We start from the raw sequence: 26647 nt of genomic DNA, 5'->3' as shown, positions 1-26647 counted from the left end.
AATTTGGTCCTGTACCTAGGGTCATCTTCATGTCAGTGAGATTTTAGAAGAGTTTTGTAGACCTATTAGCTTTTCTCACGCACTTCCAGTATTCTGACTTATGGAGGCTAAGTAGTCATGGGTGTTGGTAGCAGAGGCTGACAACCACCCTGTCAAAAAATGTAGCAGCAGTCTCGACATGGGAAAAGGGGATAATGCAGTATCTAGAATCAAATCAAATTTTTAAAAATTGGTCACATACACATGGTTAGCAGATGTTGATGCGAGTGTAGCAAAATGCTTGTGCTTCTAGTTCCGACAGTGCAGTAATATCTAACAAGTAATCTAACAATTCCCCAACTACCTAATACACACAAATCTAAAGGGATGGAATAAGAATATGTACATATCGATATATGGATGAGCGTCATAGGCAAGACGCAATAAAGACGGAAACATGGTAGGTGTATCTCTCTACGTAAGCATAGCAAACTATGACCTGAAGAAGTGGTTCAAACCCATCCTGGCTGTTCCATTCATTCACTTGGTCTATTTGTAAAACAACTCTTTCATTCAAAGAAACACATTTGATGTCTAAGATTATTTTATTACATTGTAACATTTTATTTCATTTCAAGATGTTTGACATTCACATAAAGTGCCACTTGTGGTAGGCACAGGCAGATCAAAAACTACATAACATTCCAAAGGATTAATTTTCCTCCAGAACCGCCCCCCCCAACAAAAACAGGCAGTATAGACTTAAATTATAATAACGTTAGCTGTGATTATTGTAATTAAGACCATTAATTGGCAACCAAGCAATTACATTTACAATAAGTAGGCCCAAATACATCTTAAAGCGTAAATAGCTTAAAGGTAAAATAAAAGGTAACGTAATATGGTTTCACTGGTAATACGCAATTATCCTATGTATTGCATCAAGTTGATAAAGATCTGACTACACATCTAGAGCATAACCAATAAAGCCTATACACAATCTCTTTATTTCTAAATGTGAGTGTAGTCCACAACAATCTATCATGACAAATTGAGAATTGTGGCATTTCAAAAGGTAATTGCCCTGCAAATATTTTAATAGACTTGTTCACGGGTGAATTTAACTTCCCGCTCAAGTCACCACTAATGCAATGTAAAGAGTAAACTGCTAATTTCCAACACTAACACTTGTTCTCCAATGAATATGGGCTCTTATAACTTTACTACATTGATTTTTTTTTAATGCAGAGTAGCTACCTCTCTATGATATTTTACAATATTGTGCTGTCAAGTAAAGGCTTTAAAGTGAGAAATACATATATTCATCTTAGCAGCTATTATAACAAGGAACAGCATTTTAGAAATATTTACTAAGCCAAGTGATTATTGGTGTGGGATAAGGGGTCTATTTATGAGACTATAATATAACCGCAAGGTTTGATTTTGCACGCAGATGGCACTGAGGAAGAACGCTCAAATACAGAAAATACAAACCATGTAAAAGTTGCTCAGCTGTCCTTTTCCTGACAGACTAATTTTGAAAAAAATAAACATTTATAACTGCTTATGTAAAATATGAATATCCATAATACACAGAGGACATTGAAGCGGGTTTTTTCAATAAACAATGACAAAAAGTCTGCATTTTACAGTCCACATCAAACCAAGAAATAAAGTCATTCAGAACCAACTGTGTTGCATTTGGAATGATTAGTTATCATCATAAGGTACCCATGCCCATGCACAGTTTCATGCTTTAAAGGACTTCAAAAAAGGAAAACCATATACAAAGGAATGTTTAACAGGCCACACTACCAGTTACACCTATCAAATAATTTCATCTTCAGTCTCACAAATATAATCAAACAACAAGAATTTCCTTTTACAAGACATGATAAAAAAAACATTTGAATATAACATTTACTCTGAAAAATATTTAGTAATCCCTTTGAAAATCAATTAAACTATACAACATCAATCAAAAGAAAACAATCATAAGACATGTTTATTGTCCATTCCTCTGTATATCAAATGATATATACATTACTTAATTTCCCTTGAAGACTCAAGACAGTAGTCAGATAAAAAATATTGTACAATGTCCTCATTTGACAACATTGGTTGCCTCAACTGCAACTATCCAATTTGTTTTTAGTTTGTGTCCTGAAAGTGATTTGAAATGGCAATGACAACATCCTCTCTTCCCTCACTCATGATACTTCAACAAATCAAATGGAATCTGAAGTCAAAAGCATAATATAGGTTGTAAAAAAACTGAAATGTAGAATTCCGACAATCTTCCTTGGGCCTTTAGCAAGTAGTGGTCCCATCGTTTTCAAAAGCCCCTCTCCACAAAATTAACAGAAATAAATTTGCCATTTCCCGTCATTACAAAGTAAACCCAGAAATACAATAACATGGTGATGTCTCTTTCATCTCTCCATTCTAGGTTTCATTCATTGCATAATTATGGATGAGCAACAGTAAAGATATCATATACAATTATCTATCCCATCTACATGTGCTGGTTTCATGCAATGATTGACTTCCATTGTTGACTTCAAGTGATTACCCTGGAGTGTTGCTGCTCCCTACATATTCCACACAGGTCAACTGATCACACTTACCCCAATTTGAAAGCCTGGTGTTTCTAAAAATTAGCGAAGCGATTTAAGACTGCATGAGAAAAAACACTTTGGCACATAGAAGCAAGATGCTTGAGCAGGTTTGCTGGTGTGCAGATGACAGGACTATAACAATGAATCTACCAGATACGACTGGAATTTATAGGCGTTAAGAGGTGTGAATGTATTCTCTACGAGTGTATTGCTTGCGTTTGGTTACAGTGAACAGGGTTGGCTTAGAATCTACTCCTGTTACCTAACCAGGCGGAGAAAGAACAGTAGAGAATGGTGAACATAGAGACTTATTGGCTTTGAGAAGTTCAGAACCACAGTGTATCTTTCAGTTCACTTGTTTGTCTTAGCTTTCAACTGAGCACCCTTGGCATGGTCCAGTCGGGCCTGAATGTCCACAGGCCTCTCAAAGAAGCGCACAAGGACAGGCTCGTTGAGCAGCGATGCCAAGATCTGCTCAAAGGCGAATGACCACTCCACCTCCTGTAGGATGGAGCCTGCCTCCAGAGTGATGGTAGCGCAAGGGGTGTCTGAGCTTCTCTCAGGGGTGCTGCAGGCCTCCCTGTTGAGTAGAGCCCCCTCTGGGGCAGCCTGGGTGGGGCTAGTGGGCTCCTGGAGCCTGCGCCCTACTTCTTCCATCCTCAGCAGAAGACTGGTGACACGAGCCACAGCACGGTACAGAGACTCCTCTTCTGGGTCACCATGGAACAGATTGTAGAGCGTTTTGGAGAACTGGATGAACTGAGCCTGGCACCAAAAAAAAGGGGATGAATACAATTAAGATTTCGTCATTGTGTTTCTTTTTGCATAAAGTAATGACATAACATGTGGATTAAATTGTTCAAAGTTGATCTGTTGGAAAGATATCTGCATTGCATATTCACCTGATTGACAAAATGTTAACCTAGATATGGGTGTATTTACCTGGTTAATTCTGGGTAAATCCTTGATGCTCTCCTCTTTCTTTAGTATCTCATCTTGCCATTGTTTCAGGTAGGCCTGCAGATCCACTTTCCCTTTGCCTGTGGAAAGTGCAGTTTTCAGACACAAATGGTCATGTGTACAATGATCATCTGTTTAAATTAGCAATATTGTGAAGAGCTTGGTAAAAGAAAAAAAGAGACAGGCCAAATAAATTACCTCTTTCAGGGCTTTTCCTGATCACGCCATCTTCTGGGAGATCAGACACTACATAGTGTAAAGTACATTCATATAAGTCAAAGGAAGTCATACAGTAACTGTAAAGTACATTTTGCTATTCTAAACCATAACCAGTTAGAAATTATATCATATATAAACCTTGTCTACAAGAACACATATCTAGATCGTAGTGAAACAAATTGTACATGAAAAAAATAGAGCAACACGTGAGAAATTGTTAAAGACAAACAGACAGATGAGCATTTACTAAAGAGAAAAGCACAGAGAAGCCAATAGTGAAATGGTTATAGCAGAGAAAGAAAAGAGCAAAGCAAGCTGACCAGTCAATCGACACAAGTGGGATAGGTCGTCAGTCATTGGAATAAAGTGAGGAAGTCTTTGGCCTTTTGAGTGGAAAGGACTCCCTGTGAAAGCTAGAAGAAGACATTGTCTGTGAGAGCATGCAACATTACTGTAGGGACAGACGTAAGAAACAGTTAACAAAAAGATTAGTTGGCGAGTAGAAGAGTAGCACGAAATATACAGTACAGTTGAAATTAGAAGGGCACAGTCCACAGCAAAACTATACTGGGAGTACGGTTGCACATTTTGGGGAATATTCAGAGGTGGAAACTTTCCGTGGGAATTAATGGAAATATATGCAAATTCATATTAACACCATTTAAAATGTAGATGGTTTTTTGCATTGGATATATTTACCATATCATATGGAGACAAACATAATCCTTCTACCTTATCATAAGTAGACATAATTGCAAATGATTAAATCCTTACAATAGGAAAAAAAACAAAAAATGATTTATTAATTGAACTTTAATTAAATGAGTTGACTCTTCACATGGGATGCACTGAACAACAAAAGGTAATACTGAATGATCCCCAATAATCCATCACATCTCCCATTCCTTTTTTAAACATATCTGTAAAATGATTGTCTAGAAACTAAAGCTTTGATTGTCTTCCTCTCAGGTTTCCATGTCTTCTCCCTGGACCTCCTCAATATCCACCTCTTGAACATCAGACTGAGGCCTTATCTTCACTGTCACTTTCCAACCTTGATGAGGATGGCTCGTTGTCAGGGTCAAAAAGCCTCATAGCCCTTGTTGATCTCTGCACCAGACAGGATGCTCTTGCCAGCATACTTGGGGTCCAACATGTACGCTGCCGCGAGTATGGGCTTCAGGCAGAAGTCTTCACGCTTTTTGATGTATTTCAGAACTACAGTTTCCTCTGCTTGGAGCAACAGTGAAGTGGGCAGGGCTGTATGGATTTCTTCTCTGCAAGCAGAGTCTGAACATCAGACAGGATGGCACTGTCTCCCTCAACCCGTGCAATGGCTACTGCTATAGGTTTCAGGAGTTTCAGGCTGCTTACCACTCTCTCCAAAAAAATACATCACCCAGGAGGACCCTCTTGATGGGGCTGTCCATATCAGCAGACTGTGATATGGCCATTTATTGGAGAGACTCCTTCCCCTCCAGGAGACTGTCAAACATGATGATAACACCACCCCAACGGGTGTTGCTGGGCAGCTTCAATGTGGTGCTCTTATTCTTCTCACTTTGCTTGGTGAGGTAGATTGCTGCTATAACATGATGACCCTTCACATACCTAACCATTTCCTTGGCTCTCTTGTAGAGTGTATCCATTGTTTTCAGTGCCATGATGTCCTTGAGGAGCAGATTCAATGCATGAGCAGCACAGCCAGTGGGTGTGATGTGAGGGTAGGACTCCTCCACTTTAGACCAAGTAGCCTTCATGTTAGCAGCATTGTCTGTCACCAGTGCAAATACCTTCTGTGGTCCACGGTCATTGATGACGGCCTTCAGCTCATCTGCAATGTAGAGACCGGTGTGTCTGTTGTCTCTCGTGTCTGTGCTCTTGTAGAATACTGGTTGAGGGGTGGAGATGAAGTAGTTAATTATTCCTTGCCCACGAACATTCGTCCACCCATCAGAGATGATTGCAATACAGGCTGCTTTCTCTATGATTGCTTGACCTTCACTTGAACTCGGTTGAAGTGCATTTGCATCCAGCAAATGAGTAGATAAAGCATGTCTGGTTGGAGGGATGTATGCTGGGCGAAGAACATTCAGAAATCTCTTCCAATACATTTGTCTGACTACGTTCATCCATTTCTCTGACTACGTTCATCCAAACTTCTGATTCCAGGAGAACCATGAGCTGTTGCTATCGATAAGGTGTCTGATTCATCATTTTCACCTCGAATAGAAGTAGAGGGACTTTTGTCAGAGGATGCTTGTTGTGAGTGCTGAGGGAACTTTACGCACTTGGCCAGATGATTCTGCATCTTTGTTGCAATCTTCACATATGATTTGGCACAGTATTTGCAAATGTACACAGCTTTTCCTTCTACATTGGTTGCAGTGAAATGTCTCCACACATCAGATAGTGCTTGTGGCAGTTTCCTGTGAAGATTAGAAAAAAAAATTGCAAAAAAATAATAATACAATTCCATGTACAGATAAATAGTTAAGTAGTTAGATTAAACAACTCCTTTGTAAGATAAATGTTTTAAATTGAAACATGTATAGAAACAGGTCAATTAACACTCCTCAGTTAGCAGGCTCAAGCAAGCTAAAACCTACATGGTGGAAAAAACTAACTAGAATAAATTTTAACAGGTTAGAAATGATTTAAACACACTTTGCTGTAGGCTACTATTTACTAGTTAACAAAATCATGTAGGTCATATAAAATCTATTCACCTCACCCAGTACTGTAATCAAAACTTACCAGAAAGCATGTAGTCTGTGACTCAGACAGTGTAGTAGTGTGTGCTCAATAGCATCTCACTAGTGTGCAAGATCTTGAGAATCAGTTGACCATGTGATGGAAGAGTGCACTGTGCATGCAGTGGGTTGCAATTCCATTGAATTGGGGATAGTCCAAAATATGCCACAAGACCTAGAATTGCCTTATGTGTATCCCACAAAAAAGGTTCACTGTTTTAAGATAACTTTTTTGATGAATTTAAGAAAAATTCCAGGACTTAACTTCCCATGGAAAAATTCTGGAAATTTACCAGAAAGTTTCTGACCCTTTGCAAACCTTTATTTTTTTGTTCATCTTTATTTAACCAGGTAGGCTAGTTGAGAACAAGTTCTCATTTACAACTGCGACCTGGCGAATTTAGAGTTAGATTCGTTTTTTATTCTAAATGATGTATTCAAGCAGAAGGAATACAGATCAAAAGTATCATGGATGTAGAATGACAAGTGAGAGAGAAGGTGCTTATGCAGTTTCCGGTGATCTTACTTACCTGGTGGCAGATGAAGCTTGAACAGGAATTTCAGTTTGTTGGTGAAAGTGCCACTGTACAAAATGTCTGCAGAAAGAACAACATTTGCATGAAAGGTTGCATGAGGTTGATGCAGGATTAGATGTGACATACCTTACACAGATAATGGTGAAAACGGAGGGTGGGCACAGCGATCATAGATCTGTAGCAATGAATCAGAGCACTGGTCTAGCCTTACCCAGGGCACAGCAGAACTCTTTGAAGTTGACAAGGCCATCCTGGTTCTCATCCAGCAGGCGGAAGGCCCAGAGGAAGAGGGCATCGTTGCCGCTGCAGAGGGACCAGGGCTCCAGGAGGGAGAAGAGCACCCTGAACTGATGGAAGCCCAGCTGGTACTGCTCCAGATAGGCCAGGCTGGGGTCGTGGTGTAGCAGCACTGGGCTGTTCATCGTCCAGTAGCAGCTGAGGAAATGTTGCCTCTGGAAACACATTGAAGTACTCAATTTCCAGCAGTTAAATCTGTCTTTTCAACAAATTTCCATTTTTCATGCCAGTCATGTCAACTCTGTGTCTATGACAAGGAATATTAATGCATGTAGTGTACAGTATGCAGCAGTATGCAGTAGTGATTGTGATACCTTGAACAATGCATAAAGGTTATCAAGCTGGGGAACACTGAACTTTACTTCTTGTGACACTACCCGTAGCTGAGGAAAAAGTAAATATCAATTAATCCTACATAATATTGTTGTAAACAATGCCAAAAGGTTGCAATGGAAGTTTGAGGATGTGCCACTCACCACATTTTGTTTAGTCGTATCCTCTAATGTTTGGATTACATACAGTTTGTTTCTTTTCCGCATGCGCTCTACTTCCTCTGATTTCATGTCTCCATATTTCTATAAGCAAATTAAAAAGGCTAAATGACAAGCCTGACATTGAGACATGGGGTCAGTCCTAGCAACACTGACTGTTACAGTACCTCATAGGCTTCTTTGATGAGATCACTGATGTCCACCTTGGAGAGCGATGATGCTTTGTCGTTGTTCCCCACTGAGTTTTGCTGCACTGTTTGTGGTAGAGGACTGTCCTTATTGGTCACATTATCAAAAAACCTGCCAGGACAAACAGAGCAGCAGTTAAGTAACATGAACAAGATGGGCATTCCTGTAGAATTAACTCACTGTTTTGGAGATTGTTACTTCACAATCTTTCATAAACCTAATACAGTACTTTGAAATAACCAATTCAGTTGACCTTCAGATCTCTCTGTGTTGACACTCACTTGCTGAGGATGGTGACTGCCTCAGCGTCGTCATGGGAGCTGATCAAACCCTCCATGTTGTAGTCGAGCACAGCCAGGCCCAGCTGCAGGATGGCTTTGATGCCGTCATAGAAGAAGCAGTCAACCACGTTGACAGCACTCTCTATGGGCAGGACACTGATAAACAGGGTGAGGAACCAGGACAGGGACACAGAGGAGAAGAAGGTCAGGTCTGTCATGTGCTCCGTCAGCTGGGTGAGGTGCATTCGGATCAGCTCCTCAAACACCGCCTGGTCCACCAGGGCACCTGAGGAAATACAAGATATTTGTAAACAGGATTTATAGCAGTTATGGGAGAAAGTGTAAGCCAGGTATTCAGTATCAAACACACATACAGTGCATATATTTAACGTGATGCAACACTGGAAATTATATTGTTATTCAGCTGCGTCTCTCACCAATGATCCTGCGGTTAAAGTAGTCAGGCAGCATCCTCTCACAGACAGCCACTAGCAGCCAGAAAGCCTCCTCCTCTTTAGCATAGAGCAACAGGACCGACGTCAGGATGTTCATGGCCTTCACAAGAGAAAAGGAGGATAGATGTAAAGATGCCTATAAGCTTCTTGAGAGAACGAACGCAGGGAAGTGTTATAGGGGTTTCTAGATTAGCACCTGGCAATAGCCGATTTTGGGGTTCCTGTAGGCATATGCAGTGAGGACTCTGCGCAGGGCAGAGATGCCTGTGTCGCTCTGGAAGGCAGGGTGCTCTGGTAGGGAGCGGTGCAGGTCTCTCTCTATCTCATCAGTGGCAAGGGTGCTGGTCCCCAGAGACTTATCGACTATCTCACTGTAATACCCAGGGTTAGCGGCCATGTCATTGACTGCACCTATGGTACCAAGGCAAAACACCACACCATATTTAAATAAAACACATATTGCAAAACATTATAGACACCACACTTTTACACATCAGTGAAGGAGACATATGAGCCAAAAAACAGTGAAAGAGCCATATCAAACAGAACCTGAGAAGAGCATCCAGAGCTCTCCCCTTAAGGCCTCAGGGACACCACGCACAATCAGGTCTCGTGTCTTCTTGGTACAGAACATACTGGTGCCACGGCCATACTCTGAGAAGTGGATGTTCCATGACTGCTCCTTCATCTTCTCCTTTAGCTGTCAGGCACAGAGATTAAACAGCGGAATAAGAAATGAGCTGTCAAGGCTGAGACACCTAGACAGTACAAGGAGAGCACATTCTCACACTGGGTGGAAAAAACAGCACTCCTAAAGAAAACAGAAATTGTATATTTCTTCATATTAGGAGAGAAGGTCATATTTTAGAGTAAAATCCCACCATTTTGGGATCCAGGTTTTCAGCATCCTGGGGGTGGAACACAGTCATGAGGGCCTCATTGCTGACAGTCTTGCTGCTCTCCTTCTGTCCCACCATCATAGCCACCTCCTCTGGGTTGTCCTCAAAGTGATTGATGAGGTTTTGGCACTCCCCTCTGATGCCCTGCAAGGCACAGTGAACCCACAGTTCGTTTTCAATGGCAGCAATTATAGCCTGGCAGATATTTTTCATTTGGTCCAGTTGGTTCCACACTGCCAAATGTCAAACGAACTAACATCTTCATGTAAGTATTTTGTTTATTGGGCAAAAATTCTCATGTTAAATCCATCTATGATCATCATGGAGCATCACTTGTGTGTCCCAGCCAATCGTTATAATACTTTAGCTTAGGTCTTCCAACAACATTTGGGAGGAAAATAGTGCAATAGTTGCTCTAACTATGACATGCAGTGAATGTATTCAGTAGCCTATATCTCCTGTATAGCCCCGGTCTAACCTAATCTGCATAGGATGTGCTCATAAATGTGCTGCTACTCACAAAATGTTTCAGAGAAACCAAGTTCTGATAATGCGTGCATTTGATCAAATGCTCATTGTCAAACAACCAATAATACTGCACATCTCTGCTTCTTTTCCTGTGCTTGGTCCAAACTGCGTTCACACCTGCAGTGAAACACACCACGGTACGAATGGAAATGGACTGAGATCACCCTTTTTGAGAGAAGGTGCATTGTTTGGTTGCGCTCCCGAGTGCAGTTAGAGTGTTCACACCAGTTCAAATTAATCGAACCAAGGGGGTAAACGCACCAGAGTGAGGAAAAAACAGTTTAACCAGTTTGATGTGAAAGCCCCCTTAGACACATTTGGAGGGTTGCAGACAGACTGGAATTGTCCCCTTGGGGCAGAGACCTAGCAGTAAGAAGGTCCAAAACAGGAAGTTAGTCACCTCAGTTGATGCAGAGTGTTGAGGACTGGCAGTCATCCCACACCTCCTGCGGATTGCATTGCCGAGACGCTCAAAGTCCCGAACTTCAGAGAACCTCAGAGCCCTCTTACCCCGCACACACACAGTCAAAGCCCTGCTGCTACGGTCCGGTTTCTCCACACCAATCACCTGCAAGGATAGGTGTTTGGGTCAACAACATTGAGCAAAACCACTGAGCCACCAAGGTTATTAAATTAGTTTAGTGTCAAGGTAGTGTGCTGTGTCTTGCCTCTCTCATGGGGATGATGACGTGGCACTGGCTGCCATCCTGGCTAGCGAAACACAGGTAGCTCTCAGACAGACAGATCTTCCCAAGCGTGTTGAAGTGGCTGAATGGAACCCATAGGAAGCTCTCATAAACCTCCAGCAGGTTCTCCTCTTTAGGCAGCCTGAAGAAGGCCCGGAATTGCTCATTTCTAGCATTAGTTTCCAAGCCTCTGAAGGAGAGCAAAAAAGAAAAGTAGTGAAAAAGGGAGGACAGCTTGAGAGCATGGAGGTAAAAAAAAAATAAAAATCAATATCATCCCCATTCACTAAGGTGTCCTGAAATAACTTGTCAAATATGAGTAAAAAAGAACAGTGACAAGCAGTATACCTCTTGGTGATCTGTAATGGGTCTGAGAGGGAGGGCTCTTCCTGGAAGGTCTCCTTATCAAATAGGCGTTTGATGGAGTAGTCAGCAAGCTGCTCCATGATCAGAAAGGTCTCACTGAGGTGTAGGAACATCGAGAAGTAGTGGTCCTCCCCATTGGCCAACACATGAATGCTCTCCGTCAGAATGACATTGGACGTTTTCTCCAGCCTCCAGATCTCATTCCACGAGACTACAAGCTTCACTGAAGTGGAAAAAGATTATCTTTAATGAGTAACTCGCTGCCCTTCTGTCTTGACATGGAATGATAATACTGTATCCAAATACAAGTAAATGGATGAAGCCTGATAGTTCCTGCATTTAAGTGACTGTTAGTCAACAGTGAGGGCTTGTTCAGGTTTCTGTCTCGTCTCACCCTCAGAGCCCAGCAGATAGGAGTAGAAGGACAGGAAGTTGGTGCTGAGGTAGAGCCAGCCCTGGCAGGGCACGCGGCCCCTCCAGTAGCTACAGGAGTAGTAGGTGACCAGCTTCTCCTTCTGAGGGAGGTCAAACCATTTCTCAAACCTCAGCAGTGCTTCACGGAACTTCTCAGGGTCGTCCTCCTGCACGCCTGACACCTTCCCTTCCTCAGCAATCAGCCCCTTTATAGAGAGAAGAGGAGGACAACATCTCTCTCATGGTCACTGAAGGAAACAAATATAATTAGCAGTCTAAACACATCAGCATGCCATCTCCATTCTGTAACATTTATGTCAAGGCATATAAATTAGCATCATATCATTTCTTAAATTCACATTTTTATTACAAACCTACTATCATTTTCTTAGCTTTCAATAAACAGTCAAAGGTTTTCATATCAGAAACAATGATCAGTGAAAGACCATAATCACCACCAACTGTTTTCAAAGAGTAAGCACTTGCTGCATCAGTAGGCTTCACTATATTAATACATCATTAAGTCTGTAGGAGGCCTCCATCTCCCTGTGAGAGTGGCAGAGATCAACAATAGCAGTGTCTGTGTAAACTGTGTGTTTAATTATCTGTAGCGATTACTTACTCTGATCTTGCCCTGTACAAAGCTGGTGATGTCATCGCTGGAGTCAAACACAGACAAGGTTCTCATGATGTTCTTCTCCAGCCACTCCCAGTGTTGGTTGATCTCCTCCTTGGTGCCACCTAATCACAGGGAAAACTCAGTCACAATGGAAAGGAAACTGTTTACACTATGCATGACTAAGCCATCTATTGTCACAAAATGGGAAATGAGTGTTGACTGAAATACAATAGGAAAAGGTTGTTATTACAAGATTGTAGTTATTACATGACTGTAGCCTTTAATGTTTACTTGTGGCTATTCTGACAATGGGGATAGTTGAGAAAATGTAGAGCAAAAACTCTCACCACATGCTATTGACCAGTAGATCTGAGAGTCTGGTGTCTGGTGTAGAATGCGAAATGGAGCGACCTTAGACGTGGAATCCATCATCGTATCAAGAGTTCCAACCAGAAGACCTGTCAGAAAAGTAAGTAACAATCATACTTCCCATTAACAGTCAGACATTAGACATGCATGATAAGACATTTTAAAATCATGAGGCAATTTCATGCCTATTGATTTTACAGTATCTAGCAAACAAAACAGCCCTCCCACCTGGGTTATCAATCATGTAACATAGAATAGTGGAAAACTCATTGTGCTGATTATCATCACATTCAAGTGTCCTGCATGTCATGGTTCAAACCAACAGTGTTGTGTTACCTATCTAGGACCGTAGTTGCCTTCATATATTATTAACAAGGTCAGAGCTAGGCCTTTACTGCTATCCCGGCCCGACTGCATCAGCAGCATCTATGGCTGCTGGGCTGGGGGATCATGACACAGCTGTACAGTGGCCTTAACCTCGCTCCCAGGTTAATTGCTACCAAGAGCCGACTGGAGGACTAGACCACAACTATGAACTGATGACAGAGTTCATTTCCCCTGTAAATCATCCATTATAAAAGTTTGGCAGAATTTCTAAATAAAAAACCTGTGCATCTGCAAGGGCCCAATTAAGTGAGCAGGTATCCCTAAATAATAGCCTGCCCTCTGCCCTGTGGCCATTTGAGATTTACATCTGGATACTTCAGGATAAAAAGGTCCTTGAGTTAGAGGGGGCTTCAGGGGAGACGTTGAACAGGAGGAGAGCAGACCCTGGGGGGCCTCCATCATCATTAGCCCAGTCAGAAGAGAAAGCTATTGTGTTCCACTTCATCAAACCCATTACTTACCTATAATTATAGCTCTGATGTTTTGAGGGACAGAGCTAGATGGTGTTCTCAGTGTCCCTCTTTTTTATGGAGACATGTACCATTACTATCGGTAGACTACAGCCACTGGCACCGGCAGCTTCAATAGACTAGAAGGACACCAGATTGCCATTTTTCGTTTTAGAGATGTGGCAAATGTGAAAGTTAGCTATTCTGTTTCAGTCAAGTGGATTACTGTGATCAACAACTGATAATTGGCTTGTCAGAGGCTGTGTGACCATGTGCAAGAAAAACTACTATTATTGGGAAACTACTATTATTGGGAAATGGACAACTGACATTCACTGATTGCATTAGAGCAGACAAGTTAGCCTGCCTACTCACTCTTGGTGTAATTTATTATTATTTTTACCTCGTTTACATGCACACCAATATCCCACTATTATTCGGGATACTCAAGTATTCTGTTTTGTATTGACGGGTATAAACATATCCTGTTTACAATAACCCCGAAAAGGCTTGTATCCCGGTTATGAGAAACCTGGATAACATGCCTGGGATATACTAATCATAAACGGGATCCTGTAGCATGTAAACATCTTATCCTGTTTGATGTTGTTTTTTTGCGGTTTACACAGGCTCAGTTTCACATATTGTGTGATGTTTTTATCTGATTGTTAAACAAATCACTTCAAAAAGTAGGCTACCTGTGCAGTTCAAACCAAAAATGTCAGAATTTATTTTGCTGGTAGGCTCCTCCGTACTGAACCGTTTCTGCTTAGAATCTCCAACATTTGTTAGGCCATTTGTCAACAATAGTTAGATACATGTAACTTCACTTCTGTCATAACGTTTTGCCCTAAAAGAGTAAATAAAGCAATGCTCACCAGAATAATGTCTTCCATCGATAGAATGAATGCATTAGTAATCTAACACCAGTCAAGTTGTCTGTTTTGTTTAGGGTCCAGGGAGAAAACTCCAAAACAGAGGAAAGATTGGTCATGTGCAAAATATTGGTTTTAACCAGTAAGGGAAATTAAAAGACTTCAGTTCATCTTGGGCACATATTTTATGTGGTTGAAATACTGTCTGCTTGCATAACAGTGTCAAAGATAACACATTACATGCGCATTTGCATTTTCTCAAGAGATGTTGAAAGAAAGAAATAATATTTTTTAACTCCTGTCCCAAGGAAACAAATCTACATTTGTTGTAGAATTTTACTGTAAGAAATTAAATATTATTTTATGCTACATGTGAGAGGTTATACGCCTACAATCAGGGGTCCATATTTCAGTTACTATTCCATTTACCCCATATGAACTGAAATTAGGAATATTCTGTTTATTCATGGATACAGGGATAGTCGTGAGTGGGATATCAAAGGTGCATGTAAACCGCTTATCCCGAATAAGATAAGACTAAGCGGGATATGAGCTACTATACGGAACACTGGGCACATGTAAACGTGTTCACGGACTGCTGACTTGCATGTTTAAGGAGGATCAATGTGTTATAAAATAGGGAAGCATTGATCTCAAAGATCAACAAACACTATTTTCATGATGTAGAATAGGATCATCCCATTTCAAAAGCTAGGAATCAGTAGACCAGACAGGGACTGTGGAATGGATGAGCACTGACCTGGCTCTTCTGCCTCTCTAGGGCATCATGCCTGAGTACATTATCATACAGAAGTGCTGTGTGCCCTCAGTATAATCTACTGCTCCACCTATAAAGCTAAAGCAAATGTCAGCAACCCAATATGACACTACTGTGTCATTTTGTGTGTGTGTGTACCAAATCAACAGACATTTTTTGACAGCATCATCAAGTGTTGTGACAGTGGTTTGCAGCCTAAACAAAGGCAATTTTAAAATGTGTTTATTCTGTTGTTGCTAGCAATATTTATAAAAACATTGGGGGGGGGAATCCACTCTGGCGGAGATACTTAGTTTTTTATTTTATTTTTCATTTAATAAAAAAATTAAAACATGTTTTCTTAATTTGGTCCACTTAGGTCCACTTAACCATCATTTTTTTAAACATTTTTTTTGTATACAATCTGCATTAACAATCTAAATGGACCAAAAAGAGACGATTGACAGTTTTTTCTATGGCAATGTGAGAAAATGATCGTAACTAGTCTTGCCCTAATTCAGGTTAATTGTTTTTTTTTCTTCCAGACACCCTCCACACACACACACAGGCTGTGCTGGCTCACAGAAAGAGTGGGTATATTAATTATTTGTTCTCTTCCGGGGGAATCCACACAAAAAAATCTAACATTTTGGCGAACCCCTACAGTACCTACGCAGGCCCATTGGGCGCTGCGAACCCCCGGTTGAATATCACAGCTGTAAACTGTTAAATTGCAATTCCTATTGCAATCTAAACTAACGTTTGGGGTCCAGCCTGTCCATTTCACACGAGGATCTGGAGAACTGTCTGCCTCCCACCCCTATGTTTACATGACAGAATCTGAAGGGGGACGTTAGAAAAGACCGGAAATATTAACTATTGTCCGATGGCATGCACACTTTGCTAGAATGGCACTGGGTTTTACCAGCCCAGCAAAGAACAGAACACATACCTGTCAAACCTCCTCCTCCTTCTCCATATCCTCGCCTCCTTTGTAATACGAAATATTCGTTGCCTTTTTCTGCCACCCATAACTTTAATGCATTTTTCAGCAATATCTCTTCAGGTTTAAGCCACATTTTAATTCACATATATATGTTGAATCAAATGTGCATGTCAAGCTGTTCATTTCGATTGCAACCTTTACCCATGGACATTTGTTTGTGTGAGCGCTGAGCAGACCCTTTCCCACGTCCACAGAAACCTTGCCAAAGTCAACGATACAAGGGCTTCTGGGGATTGTAGTTTCTTGACATTGGTGCGTGTATGCACAAGAATGAGCTCGCTTGATACTGTTGACTTGATTTCCCATAGTCCTTTTCGGTCGAAAAGTATCAAATGTCATATCTTCAAAGTACTGCGACATAATAACTAGATCGTCAAGCACAATGATGTATATACAGTGTAAACAAACACCAGTGTTGTAATACTCGAGACCGGTCTCGCATAAAACCGGTCTCGGACAGTGAGGACTGGTAATTTCTTCCAGAAACCAGCCAAGAACAGCGGAGTAAAAAAACGAATAATTATCCGCCTCCATTCAGTCCAGTGTTGCCAACTTCTCAGTAAGGAAAGTAGCTATTGGCTGTGCTAAAAGGCGCTAAATGACGTCATCGCCTAATTAGCATAATTGGCCATGTGCATGTAATTGTGATGGACGCTGAAGGAGAGAGGAATAACATCGTGGGACAAAAAGTGAGTACAAAAACACCCTAAATATGTTTAGAACTACAAATGAACTTTCTTCTGTCAATTCTTGTTTTTTTAATGTCACAATTCCAACCCTCCTCCTTTATCCGGGCTTGGGACCTGCAAAAGTGACCCAAAGACACTCCGGCGGAGTTACTTAGTTTTTTATTTTATTTTTCATTTAATAAAATAATTAAAATGTTTTCCTAATTTGGTCCACTTAGGAGCCTACAACAAGTCACAGTAAAACATGAACATTTTTAACCATTTTTTTTTAAACATTTTTTTTTGTATACAATCTACATTAACAATCTAAATGGACCAAAAAGAGATGATAGAAAAAACTGTCAATGGCAATGTGAGAAAATGATCGTAACTAGTCTTGCCCTAATTCAGGTTAATTGTTTTTTTTTCTTCCAGACACCCTCCACACACACACACAGGCTGTGCTGGCTCACAGAAAGAGTGGGTCATCGTCATAATGGTTAAGGCTCTCTATACCAGGTTCAGCAACTGAGGGAGCTGACTTAAATGAGTAAGCAGCTGATGTGCCAAAAAGCTGCAAAACATTATCAGGCAGCTGGTGCTCATAGCAAGCCTCAGCAGACAGCTGCAGTCCATATCGAATGTACAGGATGGAGTTAAGGGTCTGCAAGGACATCCGATTTCTAAGTTTGCTTTTTACCACACTCATCTGGCTGAATACTCTCTCGACTTCGGCTTTCTATTCTGCAACAAAGCCTCCTTCACTCACACCACCAACCTTACCCTAGTAAAGCTGACTATCCTACCGATCCTCGACTTTGGCGACGTCATCTACAAAATAGCTTCCAATACTCTACTCAGCAAATTGGATGTAGTCTATCAAAGTGCCATCCGTTTTGCTACCAAAGCGCCTTATACCACCCACCACTGCAACCTGTATGCTCTAGTCGGCTGGCCCTCGCTGCATATTTGTCACCAGACCCACTGGCTCCAGGTCATCTATAAGTCTATGCTAGGTAAAGCTCCGCCTTATCTCAGCTCACTGGTCACGATAACAACACCCACCCGTAGCACACGCTCCAGTAGGTATATCTCACTGGTCATCCCCAAAGCCAACACCCCCTTTGGCTGCCTTTCCTTCCAGTTCTCTGCTGCCAGTGACTGGAATGAATTGCAAAAATCACTGAAGCTGGAGACTTACATTACCCTCACTAACTTTAAACATCAGCTAACCGATCGCTGCAGCTGTACATAGTCCATCTGTAAATAGCCCACCCAATCTACCTACCTCATCCCCATAATGTTTTTATTTACTTTTCTGCTCTTTTGCACACCAATTATAACTACTTACACACCTTCATCTGCTCATCTATCACTCTTGTGTTAATATGCTAAATTGTCATTACTTTGCTACTATGGCCTATTTATGGCCTTACCACCTCATGCCATTTGCACACACTCGATATAGACTCTTTTCCTATTGTGTTATTGACTGTACGCTTGTTTATTCCATGTGTAACTCTGTGTTGTTCCTGTCGCACTGCTTTATCTTGGCCAGGTAGGTCGCAGTTGTAAATGAGAACTTGTTCTCAACTGGTTTACCTGGTTAAATAAAGGTGAAATAAAGAAAAACATTTAAAAATTCAGCATTCAAGTGTGGCAAGGACAACACAGACACAGCAGTCATTGCAAGTTCCTGAAACGGGTTGATATCAGCTGCATCCCTGAACTTCCAAATATCAATCCAGAAGCCCAGTGTGTTTTTTTGTATCATTCCATTTACTAAGATGGATGGCACGCCATGGGGGCGGCAGGGTAGCCTAGTGGTTAGAGTTTTGGATGAGTAACCGGAAGGTTGCAAGTTCAAACCCCCAAGCTGATAAGGTACAAATCTGTCGTTCTGCTCCTGAACAGGCAGTTAACCCACTGTTCCTAGGCCGTCATTGAAAATAAGAATTTGTTCTTAACTGACTTGCCTAGTTAAATAAAGGTAAAATAAAAAAATTGCTGGACAATTGTCTATCTTTTTCTATTTCTCCAGGGCTCTTATTGTGCTTTAGAGTTTCTGACATGTACTGCAATGCTTAGATGGTGTCCGGCAGTCTCACCCTCAACTCATTAGTGAGGGAGATGGTGAAGGCTATACACACCGTTTTCGGACATTGTTTTCATCCTCAGGCGCAAGGTGGAACTCAGCTGCCTTGACTCAAAAAGGTAACCAAGGTACGGTTTGGGACTTATGTATCCATCGATTGGCCCTTTGAGTACATCAACATTTGCCAGTGGATTCAGCAACCTGCTGCTCACAGACTTGATCAGGCTAACCAAGCTGTCAAGTAGCTTAAGAGGATCTACTTGCTCTCCCTCAAAAGCCTTGATGGCCAACTGTACCTCACCCAGCACTGACTTTAAAAAACAGTCAGATACAGTATGTTTTGAGGATCACTTTACATGGAGTATAAAACCTCAGCCATGTAGCAGTGTTCACTGGACTTGGTGACTGTGAAATGCCTAAGCTCCTCCCACTGGTCCAAAATGCGTGAAACCGCAGGTCCAATGGAGAGCCAACGTGTGGCACACACCTTGGTTATCTGTAAAGGTTTCTCCTCACAGTTGATGGTCTCATATGGTCTTGTAGGACTCCCTGCGCTTTGGAGACACTGAAAACCAGTTATAAGTCTCTCGTACCAAGTACTCCACACTACGGGGATGGTGTCATTGGAAGCATGACTTACAGCAAGCTGCAGAGAGTGGCACACACAGCAAATAAGAACCAGATATTTGAGCCCATACTCCTCCTTCGGCACTTTATGGACCCCATTGTTAATCCCTGTCATAAGAGGCATTGTCAGTCCCTATCCCCAGGAGTTTCTCTTTGTTAAGACAACACTTCTCGAGGAAAGCCACAACAGCACGGGCTATAGATTTGGCATCTCCTCCCTCCAACTCAACAAGCCTCAGAAATGTTGATACAATTGTCTGCTTGGTGTCACTAAAGTACCTTATCACAACCCCCAGGTACTTAGAAACACTTACATCCATGCACTCATCGAGGAGGAGGCTGAAACACTAGTCACCCACATCTGCGACCAACTTTTTCAGAGTATGTTGCTAGAACACCATTAATCATTTCTGTGCATTTTGAAGTGGGTAGCAGCAGTGGAGTCTGAGAAAGCAGCTCTACATTCTTCTCCAATGTGATCACATGCCAGCATGGAACAGTGTTCAGCGATAGCTAATGTCATGGTGCCTTTGCCTTTTTTGCAGAGTTATTTTTTTTAACCATAAATGGCAGCTTGTTTTTGGTGAAGCTGTTAAGGCTTTGTCTTTTGAGTATGTTTTTGAGTTGTCATGTGTTTTTTATTTTTTTTATTACATCACTAAGTTTGGCAGAGAAATCAGCCTTACAATACAGGCAGTATGCCCATGTATCATCTTCAATAAACGGCTTCAACCAGCCTTTGAATTCAGGGTTTGATTCCCACTCCTTTCTGTATTTTTGAGTGTACAGTTAAGACTGAGACATGATGAGCAAGCCAGCTAGATGTTTAGCTTATGTCACAGAGAGGCACACACACAGTGGACAAGGTGAGTAAGTGACTGAGGCTGTGTGAGTCAAATGCAGTGATTTATTTTGTGCAGTGATTTATTTTAGACGGAGAACATTTTACATTTACATTCCGCCCTGAATGTAAGCCAGGGCGGGATCAGCCAGTGGCGGCTTCCCGCGTGCGTGATTCATTTGCAGTCTGGATGTGGAGGGGTGAACATCTCGTGCGCTGACTGCAGTTGGGAGGGACTGCTGCGTGAGGACTGGGCCGCCTGTGTAAGAACAATACGTGCTTTCACGTCAGAGTCGCCAAAAGTCTCCAATAACACCGGATAAAGTTGCTATATTAGTCACTAGTCGATTTTTTTTGAAAATGTGTCGCTAGAGGGGTCTGAATACTCGCTAAATATAGTGACTGAGTCGCTAAGTTGGCAACACTGATTCAGTCAGCGCATAAAACCAAGAACCCCTGACTGCAGTGTGCAGGTCAGGGCGGGGCTCAGTGTGGGCGGAGTCAAACGTTTGGCCCCATCCAACATTTTTTTTTTTTTTTTTTTTTTTTTTGCAGTGTGCAGTTTGGGGCTGTGTTCAATGTGGGCCGAGTCAAACGTTTGACTCCACCCACGTTTGACCCTGCCCCTTTTTTGTCCATCTGAGGTTTGTCCACACTGAATTTGAAAGCGAATCTTAATTGAACCTAACCTACATGGATAAAAATATAAACCATGGAAGTAAGTGAGACTGTCATTATGCATAACGTACTTTGTAATATTCATGATATACCAGTGCAGTGGTATATTTTGAGATAACCAACTATCGCACCGATGTTAGCATAGAGTTAATTAGCACCCATTTGCACTTGAGCTAGCTAATTGCTTGCAATGAGGGAATCTTATTTGGACCAATTTGCCTATTTGAGCAGTAAGCCTAGGTTTACATGTACAGTTATGTAATCGATTTGATCGTTTATTTTCTGTGTTTCTTCAATATATGCCTTGTTGTGTTTGGCTGGCTCTAAATGTGTATCGTTGATGCCGACGGCTATTTCCTAAGTTACACATAGCGAGTCTACACAGCCTACACACAGTATATACAATAATGAAATCACCTGGTCCCAACATACATGGCAAGTCAAGAAAAGTTATTGTAATTTGTCCACACTGCAAACTGAAGTTAAATAAGAAAAACTTCAAAACACATTTACGAAGAAAGCATACACATTGCTTTGAAACAGTGTCAGGTTAGGGCCTACATAAACCTACATAAACCTGTCCCAACATCAGACCCAACACCTTTCCACTGTTACACCTAGCTATCAGCGGAGCTTTGTCTGGCAGAGGAACAGTTAATTCAGCCTCATTTACTAACTTTTAAAAAACCATTGCTGACATAGCTACCTCCCGAGTGGCGCAGAGGTCTAAGGCACCCCATCTCAGTGCTAGAGGTGTCACTACAGACGCTGGTTCGATTCGGGGCTGTATCACAACCAGCCGTGATCGGGAGATCCATAGGGTGGCGCACAATTGGCCCAGAGCTGTCTGGTTCAGGGGAGGGTTTGGCCGGGGTAGTCAATGTAACTAAGAATTTGTTCTTATTTACATTACTTGCCAGGTTAAAAAAAAGGCTAACTTGCTTAAACAAATGTGGTTTCTACTGACAATTGAGATGGACAACCTATGGCATAAGGGGATGACGAGTGGATAAGAGGCAATCCGTAATTTAAATTAAGACAGCGAGCTAGGACCGACATAGTCAATATACAGTTGAAGTCGGAAGTTTACATGAGGCCTCACCTCCTGGCTACACTAGTGACCATATCCCCCGTGCATCCCGCAAAGGCGGAGGTGTTGCTAACATTTACGATAGCAAATGTCAATTTACAAAAAAAAAACTGACGTTTTCGTCTTTTGAGCTTCTAGTCATGAAATCTATGCAGCCTACTCAATCACTTTTTATAGCTACTGTTTACAGGCCTCCTGGGCCATATACAGCGTTCCTCACTGAGTTCCCTGAATTCCTATCGGACCTTGTAGTCATAGCAGATAATATTCTAATCTTTGGTGACTTTAATATTCACATGGAAAAGTCCACAGACCCACTCCAAAAGGCTTTCGGAGCCATCATCGACTCAGTGGGTTTTGTCCAACATGTCTCTGGACCCACTCACTGTCACAGTCATACTCTGGACCTAGTTTTGTCCCATGGAATAAATGTTGTGGATCTTAATGTTTTTCCTCATAATCCTGGACTATCGGACCACCATTTTATTACGTTTGCAATTGCAACAAATAATCTGCTCAGACCCCAACCAAGGAACATCAAAAGTCGTGCTATAAATTCACAGACAACACAAAGATTCCTTGATGTCCTTCCAGATTCCCTCTGTCTACCCAAGGATGCCAGAGGACAAAAATCAGTTAACCACCTAACTGAGGAACTCAATTTAACCTTGCGCAATACCCTAGATGCAGTTGCACCCCTAAAAAATAAAAACATTTCTCATAAGAAACTAGCTCCCTGGTACACAGAAAATACCCGAGCTCTGAAGCAAGTTTCCAGAAAATTGGAACGGAAATGGCGCCACACCAAACTGGAAGTCTTCCGACTAGCTTGGAAAGACAGTACCGTACAGTACCGAAGAGCCCGTACTGCTGCTCGATCATCCTATTTTTCTAACTTAATTGAGGAAAATAAGAACAATCCGAAATTCCTTTTTGATACTGTCGCAAAGCTAACTAAAAAGCAGCATTCCCCAAGAGAGGATGACTTTCACTTTAGCAGTGATAAATTCATGAACTTCTTTGAGGAAAAGATTATGATTTAGAAAGCAAATTACGGACTCCTCTTTAAATCTGCGTATTCCTTCAAAGCTCAGTTGTCCTGAGTCTGCACAACTCTGCCAGGACCTAGGATCAAGAGAGACACTCAAGTGTTTTAGTACTATATCTCTTGACACAATGATGAAAATAATCATGGCCTCTAAACCTTCAAGCTGCATACTGGACCCTATTCCAACTAAACTACTGAAAGAGCTGCTTCCTGTGCTTGGCCCTCCTATGTTGAACATAATAAACGGCTCTCTATCCACCAGATGTGTACCAAACTCACTAAAAGTGGCAGTAATAAAGCCTCTCTTGAAAAAGCCAAACCTTGACCCAGAAAATATAAAAAACTATCGGCCTATATCGAATCTTCCATTCCTCTCAAAATTTTTAGAAAAGGCTGTTGCGCAGCAACTCACTGCCTTCCTGAAGACAAACAATGTATACGAAATGCTTCAGTCTGGTTTTAGACCCCATCATAGCACTGAGACGGCACTTGTGAAGGTGGTAAATGACATTTTAATGGCATCGGACCGAGGCTCTGCATCTGTCCTCGTGCTCCTAGACCTTAGTGCTGCTTTTGATACCATTGATCACCACATTTTTGGAGAGATTGGAAACCCAAATTGGTCTACACGGACAAGTTCTGGACTGGTTTAGATCTTATCTGTCGGAAAGATATCAGTTTGTCTCTGTGAATGGTTTGTCCTCTGACAAATCAACTGTACATTTTGGTGTTCCTCAAGGTTCTGTTTTAGGACCACTATTGTTTTCACTATATATTTTACCTCTTGGGGATGTTATTCGAAAACATAATGTTAACTTTCACTGCTATGCGGATGACACACAGCTGTACATTTCAATGAAACATGGTGAAGCCCCAAAATTGCCCTTGCTAGAAGCATGTGTTTCAGACATAAGGAAGTGGATGGCTGCAAACGTTCTACTTTTAAACTCTGACAAAACAGAGATGCTTGTTCTAGGTCCCAAGAAACAAAGAGGTCTTCTGTTGAATCTGACAATTAATCTTAATGGTTGTACAGTCGTCTCAAATAAAACTGTGAAGGACCTCTGCGTTACTCTGGACCCTGATCTCTCTTTTGAAGAACATATCAAGATCATTTCAAGGACCGCTTTTTTCCATCTAAGTAACATTGCAAAAATCGGAAACTTTCTGTCCAAAAATGATGCAGAAAAATTAATCCATGCTTTTGTCACTTCTAGGTTAGACTACTGCAATGCTCTACTTTCCGGCTACCCGGATAAAGCACTAAATAAACTTCAGTTAGTGCTAAATACGGCTGCTAGAATCCTGACTCGAACCAAAAAATGTGATCATATTACTCCAGTGCTAGCCTCTCTACACTGGCTTCCTGTCAAAGCAAGGGCTGATTTCAAGGTTTTACTGCTAACCTACAAAGCATTACATGGGCTTGCTCCTACCTATCTCTCTGATTTGGTCCTGCCGTACATACCTACACGTACGCTACGGTCACAAGACGCAGGCCTCCTAATTGTCCCTAGAATTTCTAAGCAAACAGCTGGAGGCAGGGCTTTCTCCTATAGAGCTCCATTTTTATGGAACGGTCTGCCTACCCATGTCAGAGACGCAAACTCGGTCTCAACCTTTAAGTCTTTACTGAAGACTCATCTCTTCAGTGGGTCATATGATTGAGTGTAGTCTGGCCCAGGAGTGGGAAGGTGAACGGAAAGGCTCTGGAGCAACGAACCGCCCTTGCTGTCTCTGCCTGACCGGTTCCCCTCTTTCCACTGGGATTCTCTGCCTCTAACCCTATTACAGGGGCTGAGTCACTGGCCTACTGGGGCTCTCTCATGCCGTCCCTGGAAGGGGTGCGTCACCTGAGTGGGTTGATTCACTGATGTGGTCATCCTGTCTGGGTTGGCGCCCCCCCTTGGATTGTGCCATGGCGGAGATCTTTGTGGGCTCAGCCTTGTCTTAGGATGGTAAGTTGGTGGTTGAAGATATCCCTCTAGTGGTGTGGGGGTTGTGCTTTGGCAAAGTGGGTGGGGTTATATCCTTCCTGTTTGGCCCTGTCCGGGGGTGTCCTCGGATGGGGCCACAGTGTCTCCTGACCCCTCCTGTCTCAGCCTCCAGTATTTATGCTGCAGTAGTTTATGTGTCAGGGGGCTGGGGTCAGTTTGTTATATCTGGAGTACTTCTCCTGTCCTATTCGGTGTCCTGTGTGAATCTAAGTGTGCGTTCTCTAATTCTCTCCTTCTCTCTTTCATTCTCTCTCTCGGAGGACCTGAGCCCTAGGACCATGCCCCAGGACTACCTGACATGATGACTCCTTGCTGTCCCCCGTCCACCTGACCGTGCTGCTGCTCCAGTTTCAACTGTTCTGCCTTATTATTATTTGACCATGCTGGTCATTTATGAACATTTGAACATCTTGGCCATGTTCTGTTATAATCTCCACCCGGCACAGCGAGAAGAGGATTGGCCACCCCACATAGCCTGGTTCCTCTCTAGGTTTCTTCCTAGGTTTTGGCCTTTCTAGGGAGTTTTTCCTAGCCACCGTGCTTCTACACCTGCATTGCTTGCTGTTTGGGGTTTTAGGCTGGGTTTCTGTACAGCACTTTGAGATATCAGCTGATGTACGAAGGGCTATATAAAAATACATTTGATTTGATTAGATTTGACATACACTTAGGTTGGAGTCATTAAAACTCGTTTTTCAACCACTCCACAAATGTCTTTTTCACAAACTATAGTTTTGGCACGTCGGTTAGGACATCTACTATGTGCATGACACAAGTAATTTTTCCAACAATGTTTACAGACATATTATTTCACTTATAATTCACTGTTTCACAATTCCAGTGGGTCAGAAGTTTACATACACTAAGTTGACTGTGCCTTTTAAACAACTTGGAAAATTCCAGAAAATGATGTCATGGCTTTAGAAGTTTCTGATAGGCAAATTGACATCATTTGAGTCAATTGGGGGTATACCTGTGGTTGTATTTCAGGAAGGAGATGCGTTTTGTCTCATAGAGATGAATGTACTTTGGTGCGAAAAGTGCAAATCAATCCCAGAACAACAGCAAAGGACCTTGCGAAGATGCTGGAGGAAACCGGTACAAAAGTATTCACAAAATAGATGGCATCAAGAGGAGGGGAAATTATGTTGCAAATGATGACATTTCTCAAAAACAGGCTATAGGCTACATGTGTACTACCAATGGATGTGAGGGGGAAAGGGACCACATTTTAAGGGTGAGGCAAATGGGCTACTAACAGCTTATTACACAACATACACTTAGTATTACTTTCTTATCTCCCTGGCATATTACATCATTTTTGCAGCAGCATACAATACATTTTTGGACTCACCTTGTTGTGCTGGGCTCACTTGAATAGGAAGGTGGCGTGGACGTCTTTCGTGAGCAAATTTTGTCATCAAACTTTGTCAAAGTCTTGCATTCTCCGGATTTATGGTGCTTTCACGA

At 41.9% G+C, this 26647-nt stretch overlaps 1 protein-coding gene across 4 annotated transcripts; it reads right to left on the bottom strand.

Moving 5' to 3' along the window:
• Positions 1-565: 565 nt before the first annotated feature.
• Positions 566-26647, bottom strand: LOC112257661 (TBC1 domain family member 8B). 4 transcript variants are annotated; one of them, XM_024431410.2, is made up of 21 exons: positions 26532-26647; positions 12638-12748; positions 12294-12412; positions 11652-11877; positions 11240-11480; positions 10874-11081; positions 10606-10773; positions 9660-9821; positions 9328-9478; positions 8975-9189; positions 8761-8878; positions 8324-8609; positions 8021-8153; positions 7839-7937; positions 7677-7745; positions 7277-7517; positions 7060-7125; positions 4097-4189; positions 3756-3803; positions 3540-3637; positions 566-3362 (listed from the first exon to the last, which is right to left on the bottom strand). In XM_024431410.2, exons 1-21 carry the CDS (start codon positions 26596-26598, stop codon positions 2949-2951), a joined length of 3333 nt encoding a protein of 1110 aa, XP_024287178.1. In that variant the 5' UTR covers positions 26599-26647; the 3' UTR covers positions 566-2948. The 4 variants fall into 4 exon arrangements, with proteins under 4 accessions (XP_024287178.1, XP_024287177.1, XP_024287179.1 ...); XM_024431409.2 differs by lacking the exon at positions 26532-26647 and adding an exon at positions 16080-16430; XM_024431411.2 differs by lacking the exons at positions 4097-4189; positions 26532-26647 and adding an exon at positions 16080-16398.

Source organism: Oncorhynchus tshawytscha, linkage group LG09, assembly GCF_018296145.1.
Source record: "Oncorhynchus tshawytscha isolate Ot180627B linkage group LG09, Otsh_v2.0, whole genome shotgun sequence".
NCBI lineage: Eukaryota > Metazoa > Chordata > Actinopteri > Salmoniformes > Salmonidae > Oncorhynchus > Oncorhynchus tshawytscha.
The sequence above is the reverse complement of the archived record's forward strand: the minus strand, read 5'-3'. Positions and strand labels throughout refer to the sequence as shown.